Genomic DNA, 12,360 nt, shown 5'->3' with positions numbered 1-12,360 from the left:
AACTCTTATATATTTAAAGATGAACACTTACTGGACTGAAGCGACTTATTTTATTGCTTATTTGTTCATTATATTGCATTATGTGTTTTAAAACTACAAGAGAGCTATGATCATGAAGCTAAGCATTTAAAATATCATCTTACTAAGACATTATTGGTGATGACTGATGCTTATATGTGACCCTGGAGGGTCATGAGGGTCAATTTTTTAAAAGTGAGATTTATACATCATCTGAAATCTGAATAAATAATATTTGCATTAATGTATGGTTTGTTAGGATCGGACAATATTTGGCTGAAATACAACTATTGGAACATTTGCATTCTGAGGGTGCAAAATATTGAGAAAACTGCCTTTAAAGTTGTCCAAATGAAGTCCTTAGCAATGCATATCCGCTCACAAAAATACATTTTTGATATATTTATGGCAGGAAATTTACAAAATACCTTCATGATCTTTACTTAATATCCTAATGATTTTTGGCATAAAAGAAAAATGGATAATTTTGACCCATACAAGTGTATTGTTGGCTATTGCTACAAACATACCCATGTGACTTATGACTGGTTTTGTGCTCCAGGGTCACATATGCAACGTTTCTGCTATACTCTTATAAAGATCTCATTGATTTACAAGCATCAGAATTTCATAAACATCAGAATCTGCATATTTTTTTCTCAGTTTGGCCATTTTTTGCATTAGACAGTGTGTTCTCAGCTTTGTTCTTCTAAAAAAATCATGCTGATATTTAAATACTAGTATATTTATAACTATTTTATTGTATTTCTATAGCGCTTTTCACAATTCTTTTTATCATACCATAGTGCCTTACAGCAGTTTTACAGCATGGTTTACAAGTTAAATCAGTGCTACAGATTTATAAACAACTTACGAATCTTGTGAATAATCTCTCACACATGACTTTATGCTTTTCAGAGTGGACTCAGCGGGATTTGGAGAGGAACGAGAGTGTGAAGTTTTGTCGTCAGTACATTGTGTTTCATGATGACACGTCAGTGGTTTACTCCGGACCCTCCGGAAACTGCACTGAAATCAAGGGAGAGTAGGTTCTGTCTGCACTTCTGTTCATTATATATCATCAAGGAAAGATATTTAAATGGATAGTTTTTAAGCAAGTAACCTGTAACCTCTTTAAGCAAAAAGTATCATGTTGAGATTTGGTAACGCATACTCCGTCTCCGTGTGCTCAGGCTGCTCAGCGTGGATTCTCCGTCCGGAGACATGAAGGCTGTGCTAAGGGAGAGCAACATTAAAGGAGAAGACAAGCAGTTCCTGGAGGTCAGATTGCTTCACAGTTCATTTATTTACCTATGATACGACTGCACCTTATGACTTTACCTGACACCAGGGCTGGTTAAACCGATAACAGGGTTCCCCGGGGCATTAAAAAGTGTGAAATTAGAGTATCCAGATTTTAAGGCCATTAAAAAGTATTAAATATTTGCATTTTTTGTAGGGCTGGGTAAAAAATATCGATTTCTTGATTTTAATTGATTCTCATTTTTACAAACCGATATCAATTCTTAAATCCCAAGAATCTAGTCTGTTTTCAGTGGATGAATGAGCAGAATATGTAGCGCCTCCCATCCAATAAATCACAATAATCTTTGTTACTTTTGATATGAAGCAAAGTCTCAGATTTCACATGACGTCCATCTTATTATGAGATTCAAAAAATAAATACCGTTTTGGCGCTGTTTAATGTGGCGTGACGGATCGCTTTAGCGCCTCAGTTGAAGAGAAGCATGTGATCATCCTCTCCTCCGCTTTAATACCAGTTACAGCGAAATAAACATGAACATCTGAAGGTATGTTAAAATATACAGTACAACTTACTGAAATCCGTATCATGTCTCGTGTAATCGCTCAATCAGTGCTTCAACCTCAATAAAACAGCTTCAATGTCACGTAACGTCACATTTACCTCAGAAACACACATTCAGTGACCATAAACTCATTAGTCAGCTAGAAGAGTGCTCTAGAAAGATAAATATAGCTATGAACCGTTACATATTCATTGTAATGTTCTTCAATATTTAATGCATGTTTGAATAAATCACTTATGACAGCCACAATTTAAATGTTTATATTTGAAAAAACGTATTGGAGTAGAAATATGATTATGTAATTCTAAACTTTATTTATAATAAAAACATAATTGAGTGTCATTTAAGTGTTTGTATATAAATAAGTTAATTTAACCTTCAATATTATTATAGTAGTACATTTGATTCACAGATTCTGAAAGTGTAGTCTCCAAGCTTTGTGTAACACATGGAAATCTGATAATATTTGGAGAAGTTGTGGCCATTTGAAGGTAGGCACTCAAGAAAGCTTTAAGGCCAGAAAATGAATGAAAATGATTTTGCGCTTCTCGCCTGTTCTCATCTGCTGGGACATCATTTAGATAAGCCATACCCCCTGTAAAGCTGCATGGTTGCATAGCAACAACAGACGCAACGGGAAAAATCGGACCGCATACTATTAATAATAAAGGATAATGTGCATTGTAAGTGTCAGTAATTTATCTTTTTTGATATTAGGACTTTTTGAACAGGATTCTGTGATAACCGTATAGTCCTGGTTTAGACCTCAGTTAGTGGTTAGACCTGGTTTGAGTCAAAGGATTAAAAAATCCTGTACATTAAACTCTTCAATACTTTTATTTTTGACTTATAACGCACATTTTACGGCTACGTAGGAATTTAATCTGATACATTTACTACTACATTAGTAAATCCTTGCAGCTTCCATTTTTCTTAGTGATATTTAGCGCCAGTTTATCAGGAAATGACATTTTGGAATGGAAAATTAAGCTTTATTATTAAGTTAAAATCACAACTTTGGATGGAAACATAGCTAATGACTGGCTACTACGCATGAAAACGTAAATTGTATGTGACGGCTCTTAAAAATATCTTCCCACGTCATCTTTCTCGTCTTCGACAAGCCATTCTTCTTCCTCTCAACCCAATGCGATATCACTCGAACTGCGCAGTCACCATTATCCCTTTTTTTTGGAGTAAAGAGCAGACCACCAGTGTCACTAAAGCGCAGTGTCCACATCTCCATGTCAACCTTGTTTCTCAGTATCAGTCACAGTCAGTGTGTTACCGCGGTCTTTTCCCATTGTAAGTGTGTTCCAGCGATCTCTCAGCAGCGGTCTGTCTCTCTCCGTCTCTGTTTAGATCTGGCACAAGAACAGGAAGCTGAAGTGTCTTAATCTGACGACTCTCAAAAAACACGGCAAAGTGTATGAAGATGGTAAGAGGAAAACATTCACAGCCTTTCCTTTTAGCGGTGTCTCAGAAGAGTTCACTACACAAAGCTTTTCAACATGCATTAAACACACATGGAGCTGTTCATAGGAAAATAAATTTTCACACTGATCCTGAGCAGTCCACATGAACACACACTCATAATGAGGGCTCATGTGCTCTCTGTTCTTAGATCAGTTTGGCTGTATGGTCTGGTCTCATTCAGAAACTCACCTCCTGTATGTTGCTGAGAAGAAACGACCCAAGACGGAGTCATACTTCCAGGTTTACACAAAACACACATGCTTCACATTGCTTCTGTGAGCGTGTTCTTCATCTGACCTCATGTTCCCTTGAACCGCAGGGGCCTGAGACGGGTTTGCTCACTGATGAAGAGGAGACCATCAAGACCGACAAGAAGGAGGAAACGGTTCTGGTAAAAGTTTGGCATTGTATATGCCATCTGCTCCTACTTTAATGTGGTTAATAGTTTGGGAATGACTGTGTGTGTGTGTGTGTGTGTGTGTGTGTGTGTGTGTGTGTGTGTGACAGGGCCATCAGTTTGAGTATTATGAAGACTGGGGTGAAGCGCTTGTGAATAAAAGCAGCCCAGTGCTCTGTGTGCTGGACATCGAGGGCAGCAACATCACGGTGCTGGAAGGAATACCCACCAACATCTCTCCAGGACAGGTACAGTACGAGTCTTGTGTTTGGAACATGGGTTCAGATTGATATTGTGCTTTTTTTAGTGATCAAATTTTTATTAGCTTTTGCATATAACATCCACTCGGGATAAAAACAAAACAACAAAAACAACAGACACATAATGAAGTAACATGTTCCAAAAAGAGAGATATAGATAATAATAAAATAAAAACAAACATTATTCTTTTATATAATCCAGTATTTTGGAACAAAAACATTGCCAAGCATCAACAGTATTAGGTTTGGCCTTATTGATTCTTGCTATTGTACATTCACAGGCCCCTATTCTAAGGAGACTATGTATCCAATACGTTTCCCTAGACATTTGTGGTGTAAACCAGTTCTGAATTATTGTCTTTTTAGCAGCTGTAAAACCAGCAAACAACATTTTTTTTTGTATTAGGCTTATGCAGAGATCAGAATCATCATTAAGAAGACATAAATTTGGCTTATTGGGGTAATCAATTTGTAATAAAAAGGACAAAACGACATGTACATGTGACCACAGATTATTGACAATAGGACACTCCCAAAACATATGAAGAAAAGTACCAGAAGACACAGTGTTACAGATATAACAGTTGTAATTTGATTGCAGTTTCATTTTGAATCTTTTGTAGGGAGTTATATATGCTCTATGAATAACTTTAAAATGTATAAGACGATGAGCCAAGTTTTTAGAAGTTAAACTGAGGTTAACCCACACCCTCTCCCAGTCGACAGATAAATTAAGGTCAGATAGTTCCCGATTCCAAACAGACTTGATAGAAAGAGATTTTATAATACGGTCAATAATTTTATTATATAATAAAGAAACAGATGATCGACCAGAGGATGGTGAAATCCAATCTCGCATAGGATGGGAGGAAATAGGAGATGCCCAGGGAACTCCATATGCTTTAAGGGCAGAGCGCAATTGAAAAAAGACAAAATATGAGGATGCTGGTAAACAGAACTTAGTTCTTAGTGCCTGAAACGAACAAAGGCCTTGATCATCATATAAATCTCCGCATGTGTTTATGCCTAGGGAAGACCAAGATGGTTGGACAAATGGACGATTTCCGCATAAAAAATTGAGATTATGCCATAATGGTGCACTGTTACAAAGTTTGAAGGGTCCTCCTATCAGACGTTCAGCTGTTTTCCAAATTCTAATAGAATTAGCTATAACTGGGCCGAATTTATAATTATCTTTTTTTCCCTGTGCCAGCAAATAAAATATCTTGAAGTCTGTAAGGCTTAACCCTGTCCGCTTCAATCATTCTCCATGCAACTTTAGATTGCGGATCAACCCAATTATAAAGGGCCTTAAGTTGAAACGACCAATAATACAATTCAAAATTTGGTACGGCCAGTCCTCCCGCACACAAAGGTTGCTGTAAAGTGGTAAGTTTGATTCTGGGGCGCTTACCATTCCATATAAAACGGGAAAGTATGGAGTTTAACTCCTTAAAGTAGCCTGGAGGAGGAGAGAGTGGTAGCATAGAAAAAAGAAAGTTAAGACGAGGTAACAAATTCATTTTCACTGTAGATATTTTACCTTGAAGAGAAACTTTAAGATTATTCCATCTTTGAATGTCACTTTTGATCTTAACTATAATACTATTAAAGTTGTCTCTAGTAATCTTATGTATGTTTTTATATATGGTAATACCCAAATAAATGAAAGACTTCTTAATAGGAATAAATGAGGGAATAGAAGAATTAAATTTAACATTGTTAATAGGCATTAAAGCAGATTTGGTCCAATTTATCTTGTATCCAGAAAAAAACACTAAAGTGATCAAATTCCTTAATTATCTCAGGAACTGATACATCAAAGTTATCTAAATACAAAATAATATCGTCTGCATACAGTGAAATAATCTGATCTTGAATCTTAATCGATGCTACTTCAGACTTCCTGATGGCTTCTGCTAATGGTTCAAGAGATAGACAAAACAGTAATGGGGAAAGTGGACATCCCTGCCTCGTTCCCCTTTGTAGAAAGAACGGGTGAGAAATAACATTGCCAGTCAAGACTGATGCCGCAGGTGAGTGGTATAGAGTCTTAATCATAGAAATGAAATGTTCACCGAAGCCAAAACATTGCAGAACTGCCCACATATAATTCCACTCTAGCCTGTCAAAGGCTTTTTCTGCATCAAGTGAAAAAACCGCACAGGGGCTCTGATGCGAGTCTGCAAAATCAAGTATATGGAAGAGTCGACGCATGTTATCAGATGCGTGGCGCCCTTTATAAAACCAGTTTGGTCCTCCTTGATCAAACCATGAATGACCTTCTCCATTCGAAAGGCAAGAACTTTAGCGTAAACTTTTAAATCACCGGGGATAAGAGATATCGGTCTATAGCTGGAGCAGTCTAATGGATCTTTCCCTTTTTTAAGAAGTAACGATATCATCGATGTATTTTGATCTCTATGGAATGCACCATGCTCGATCGCAAAATTAAATGAGTTAAGCATAAGTGTCCCTATCAAATCCCAGATTTCTAAATATAATTCAGGGGGAAGACCATCTAGACCCGGTGATTTGCCTTTTTGTAGGCTCTTTAGTGATTTATGGAGCTCCTCCAAACTTAATGGGGCCTCCAAAGATTCTTTGTTAATCTGAGAAATCCGAGGTAAATCTAATTTAGCCAAATACTGTTTACTAACTGATTCCTCAGAATCTGTTTCAGCTTTATATAAGTTTATATAGAAGTCTTTAAATATGTTGTTGATCATCGTAGGGTTTGTAGTGACCTGACCATCTAATGCTTTTATTGCGCTGATATATGCTTTGGACTCACATTCTCTCAGCCTAAGAGCCAGCAAGTGGCTGGGTCTCTCCGATTCAAAATAGTATTTTTGCCTAGTTCTATGCAAGATAAACTCTGCCTTTGATTGTGAAAGTAAATCATATTCTTCATTTAAGGAGGACAACTGTATAGCCCGCTGATCAGTAAAATGTTGTTTTTGTAGGTTTTGCAATGATTGGATTTTGTTTTCTAATTGCGTAATCTGACAAATTTTTGCTTTTGCAAGAGTGGAAGAGAAAGCTATGCAAAATCCACGTATAGCACACTTGGTAGTTTCCCACAATATTTGAGGATCTATATCACCTTCCATATTAATTTCCAGAAATTCCTTTATATGTTCTTTTAGTGAATTGGTAAAAGTCTGATTACTTAATAAAGATGTGTTAAAACGCCATCTAGGGGCTTTGGCTTTAATATTGGAAAGATGAATTTTACACAACACAGCAGAATGATCAGACAATAAGATTGGTAATATAGAGATGGAGGAATTAGACGAGATTAGAGATGGACTGAGAAATATGTAATCTATCCTAGAGAAAGTCTTATGTCTATTAGAAAAAAAAGTAAAATCCTTAGAGGTGGTATTCTGAATTCTCCAAAGATCCATTATATTGAGTTCGGTGATAAATTCATTCAACAACTTAGAAGATGGATTGGTTGTTGTCTCAGAATGAGATTTATCCAAAGCAGGATTTACGACAGCATTAAAATCCCCACCGACCACTAAAGGGCTATCAGTCTGTTCAAGCAGTGTACTGGATATATTTGTAAAAAAATTACTGTCTGTCTCGTTCGGACCGTAAATAGAGACCAATGTTATCCTATCATTACATACTTTGCAACGAATAAAAACAAATCTACCCTCATTATCCCTTCCGGTATGTTCAACTGTTAGCTGCAATTTCCTGTTAACTAAGATAAGCACCCCCTTAGTTTTATTAAGAGCGCAGGAAAAGGCTGCCAATTTATAATGCTTGTTCTGAAAACGTGCCACGTCAGATTGTTTTAAATGCGTTTCTTGTATCAGTGCACAGGAAATCGATTTACGGTGCAAATATTCTAATACGCGGGTACGTTTAATAGCGGAATTTAGGCCATTTACATTCAGTGATAAAATATTTAAAGCCAGCATTGTGTATTCATAATTTCAAAATTGCATCTAGTAAGTGAAAAGCAGCAATCAATTCCAACCTATAAATGACATGTCAACACTGATAAGTATTCTATATACCAAGCCACTTGAGTTAGTCCTTTTAAAGTTAAAAAATAATAAATAAAGTATTGATGTCTGTTGTAGAGAAAAAAAAAAATATATAAAAATAACCCAGAAAACAGGAACGATAACCAACTCTGAACAAGAACCAAAACAGACCGCATATTACCGAGAATATAGGTCTGACTAACAAACAGAGAAATATTTCGATACGTGACCAGTCCACTCCAACGCAAAACATGTCCCCATACAGCCCACGGTGTCAAGAACTATAGTCGAACCTTCCCTCCATTAGCCCCAAGAGAGATTTTAAGGCTTACCAGTCACTAGACAAGTTTAAAGAAAAAAAAAAAAAGTACAAGATCGCAGCAAAAAACTTAAGTGACCATGTCAGCGTCGTTATTCTCCTCTCCTGGGCGATTAAAATCACCACCACCGCAATCGACAAATTCCCCTCGCTGAGCAGAGGAAGTAGAGACGGTATCCGTTGCCTTCCCGTTGCTTTGTAGAGCCGCAGCATACGTCTTCTTCTGTGGCAATGAGGTGATAAAATCCTCCGCTTTCTGAGGAGAGTCGAACATCATCTGCTCGCCGTTGTGCCGTAATTTAATCGCCGCCGGATACACGAGAAAAGGCTGCAGACCCAGTGCCGTCATCTTCTTCAGGATTGGGCTGAAGCTCTTCCTCTTAGCCGTTGTGATTGGACTAAAATCAGGAAAAAATAGCAGCGTGACCTTGTCTTGCGTATATTTCACTGGGTACGACTGTCGTGCACCCTTCAGGATCGCTGACCTGTCTTGCCATCTTAATGTCCGAAAGATAAGAGTACGCGGCCGATCGGAGTTCTTTCTTCCGTCATAAATACGATGAGCGCGATCAATCTCGATGTCGCGACCTTTCAGTGCTGGAATCCACTTGGAGAGATTGGCTCTGAGAAAGCCGACCGCATCGGAGCCCTCCGCCCTCCGGTAACCCCACCAGTCGTACATTGTTTCTCCTGCTTCTGTCTTCAATGTCCGTAAATTTGTCGGTAAGTTGTTCCAGCTGTTTTCTCAAGTTCGTGACTGTCCTCCTGTCCTCACCGCGCAGCTGCCTGAACGGAATCAACTCGGTCACGTGTCTGTTTCGTCGTGCTGGCTAACATTTCAAGTTCTGCTCTTAACTCCTTGACGGAATTGTTGGTAGCTTGTATGTCCATATGTATATTACGCAATGCTGGGGTCAGTACAGAGTCAATTGCATCTCTTACTGTTGAAGCCACAGCCGAATCCAAGGTACTCTGTTGCTCTTTGAGTGCTAGCTTAATACCGTTAGCAATGGCGTCGTCAAGGTCCTCTTTGGAGATGGTGGAATCTTTGAATTTTTTCTTTATTGGTGACTGCTCGATCTCTCTTTTCCGATTGTCCTTGGTCGTTGAAGTACTCATGATGGGTAAGATGAAGAGTGGTTCGAAATTTAAATTCAGGATTACAGAGAAATTTGACAAAGTGAGCGGAGCGAAGGACTATGTGTGCATCGCCGTCGAAGGGTCACGTGATCCCCTGATATTGTGCTTTTTTTGATGCATTTTATTTAATAAGCTTTAACATCTCATATTGCTTCTGCTTCAAGGCTGACAGAGCAAAAATCATAGTCACGTGCACCCTATAAAGTGACTTCATATTATATGCTGGGGTATAATGATTTTCATTTTTATTATTGGACGTCTTGGGAGTGAGAATGGTCTGGCTTTTTTGAATGGATGTCAATGGAGATGTGAAGATGTGATTTCAGTACGCTGATTTTTGAGAGAAAACAACTGATCACTTTATCAATCTTCATTGTGTTTACCATTAAACATTAATTTAGGAGTGACCTATATTTGAATTTTGCGATTAAATAAATGCTGTTTGATAAGAGCGACAGGTAGGATTCAGTGTATTTTTCAGCATTTTGAATATTCGTCCAACACTCTTAAAAATAAATGTTCTTTGCTTTTCTTGCCATTTATGGTTCCATGAAGAACCTTTGAAGGTGCACTAGAACTTTAAAAAAAAAGATGTAATATAAGTCTAAGGTGTCTCCTGAATGTGTCTGTGAAGTTTCAGCTCAAAATACCCCATAGATTTTTTTTATTAATTTTTTTAACTGCCTATTTTGGGGCATAATTAGAAATGAGCCGATTTGGTGCTCCACGCCCACGGAGCTCGCGCTTGCCTTAAACAACATAAAAAAAGTTCACACAGCTAATATAACCCTCAAAATGGATCTTTACAAAGTGTTCATCATGCAGCATGTCTAATCGTGCAAGTACAGTGTTTATTTGGATGTTTACATTTGATTCTGAATGAGTTTGATAGTGCTCCGTGGCTAAAGCTAACATTACACACTGTTGGAGAGATTTATAAAGAATGAAGTTGTGTTTATGAATTATACAGACTGCAAGTGTTTAATAATGAAAATAGCGACGGCTCTTGTCTCCGTGAATACAGTAAGAAACGATGGTAACTTTAACCACATTAGCAACATGCTAACGAAACATTTAGAAAGACAATTCACAAATATCACTAAAAATATCATGTAATCATGGATCATGTCAGTTATTATTGCTCCATCTGCCATTTTTCTCTGTTGTTCTTGCTTGCTTACCTAGTCTGATGATTCAGCTGTGCACAGATCCAGACGTTAATACTGGCTGCCCTTGTCTAATGCCTTGAACATGAGCTGGCATATGCAAATATTGGGGGCGTGCATATTAATGATCCCGACTGTTACGTAACAGTCGGTGTTATGTTGAGATTCACCTGTTCTTCGGAGGTCTTTTAAACAAATGAGATTTATATAAGAAGGAGGAAACAATGGAGTTTGAGACTCACTGTATGTCATTTCCATGTACTGAACTCTTGTTATTTGACTATGCCAAAGGTAAATTCAATTTTTGAATCTAGGGCACCTTTAACATTCGTTGAAGCTTTCAATGCACAAGTGGATTATTACATTTCTATATCTGATTGTTAAAATGTTCTCCACACTAAGAATAAAATGCTCTTTTCTGTTCACCCAAAATGGTTCAATGGCTATATATTGGATTAAATGATCATGTGTCATATTGACAAAGTTATCAAAACAAATTTGATTCATTGAAGTGTTTTTTTAGGGTGTCACCAAATTTGACTAATTTACTTCTATCTACCAAACTGTGATGCACATAGACAACAGAATACTGAGGATGCATTGCTAAATTGCATCAAATTCCACCTATAGGGGGCGCTAAAGCTAACTAAAAACATGATAACTCATAACTCAGCAACCAGTTGATTGAGCTTTTCTTTTTGCTCCAATAAGCACAAATCAACCTTGATGCCTGAAGCCAATAACATTTCAGATTTAACTAAAACTGTCTGAAAACTTTAGTGAATGGATGATTATGACATTTGGCAGATACAATAGCAGTCAAAAGTTCTCAACCTTAGTTTTTCAATTCAGGTGACCTGAGACTTAAACAGAGAGTTTAGGTCACCAGCAACTAAAACATAATGATGATGTTATAAACCTGTTCAAGTAACAAGTAATGCGTTAACATCATACAGCTGTTCTGCAGCAATGTAAGTAAATTAGGCCTTGAATCGTTGCTGTTAAAAGGGTTATTCAACCAAAAATAAAGATTTTCTCTCATGTCATTCCAAACATCATACTTTCATTCATCTTCAGAACACAAATTGAATGAAAACTTTTATGCATTAAACAGTAGAAAATCGTAAAAATAAGTCAATCAAGTGTTTTAAACCAAGTCTTCAGCAGATTTCATGTCACATTTTTTTATATGCCGATAATTATTTTACATGCTGGTAAAACCCATTTAAATAAAACCGACTCTTTATTATAATCTCAGAGTTATTGCTGAATAATAGAAAGTAAACTGTTGTCTCACAGGCGTTCTGGTCACCCAATGACACAGGGCTGGTGTTTGTGGGTTGGTGGCACGAGCCGTTCAGACTGGGGCTCAAATACTGCGCCAACAGAAGGTGAGTGATGGGAAATATCTGTCTGATGAACGTTCAGAATCTGTTAATTGGCATACTGACAGCAGTGTTATTTCTGCAGGTCGTCTCTGTTTTATGTGGATCTGGCTAGTGGCAAATGTGGTAAGCTGTGTGTGTATAATCGCTCACAATTATTACTTTTGCTTTCATAAATTGTATCTATGCTCTCAGAACAGTTATCCTGTAACTCCAGCGCTGTCTGCTCTCCTCGGCTAAGTCCTGACCACTGCCGTATCGTCTATCTGGAGTGTGGCGTCTTCGGCCCACACCAGCAGTGCAGCCGACTATGTATGGTGTGTATTTTGTGTGTGTGTAATTAAAGTAAATAAAGCCTTACTGTAA

The 12,360-nt window shown here is 37.6% G+C and overlaps 1 protein-coding gene across 1 annotated transcript in view; it reads left to right on the top strand.

The window, feature by feature from the left end:
- The window catches only part of apeh (acylaminoacyl-peptide hydrolase), a 30,697-nt gene that overhangs the window by 732 nt on the left and 17,605 nt on the right, over positions 1–12,360 (top strand). Inside the window, exons 3-11 of the mRNA XM_067395541.1 lie at positions 937–1,063; positions 1,212–1,299; positions 3,210–3,285; positions 3,472–3,563; positions 3,643–3,714; positions 3,831–3,968; positions 11,909–12,000; positions 12,080–12,120; positions 12,190–12,311. Coding sequence (XP_067251642.1) covers positions 937–1,063; positions 1,212–1,299; positions 3,210–3,285; positions 3,472–3,563; positions 3,643–3,714; positions 3,831–3,968; positions 11,909–12,000; positions 12,080–12,120; positions 12,190–12,311 — 848 coding nt within the window. The remainder of the gene's footprint in view (positions 1–936; positions 1,064–1,211; positions 1,300–3,209; positions 3,286–3,471; positions 3,564–3,642; positions 3,715–3,830; positions 3,969–11,908; positions 12,001–12,079; positions 12,121–12,189; positions 12,312–12,360) is intronic.

The sequence above is a fragment of the Chanodichthys erythropterus genome, chromosome 9 (genome assembly GCF_024489055.1).
Source record: "Chanodichthys erythropterus isolate Z2021 chromosome 9, ASM2448905v1, whole genome shotgun sequence".
In the NCBI taxonomy this organism is placed as follows: Eukaryota; Metazoa; Chordata; class Actinopteri; order Cypriniformes; family Xenocyprididae; genus Chanodichthys; species Chanodichthys erythropterus.
This window is presented reverse-complemented; position numbering and strand designations above follow the sequence as displayed.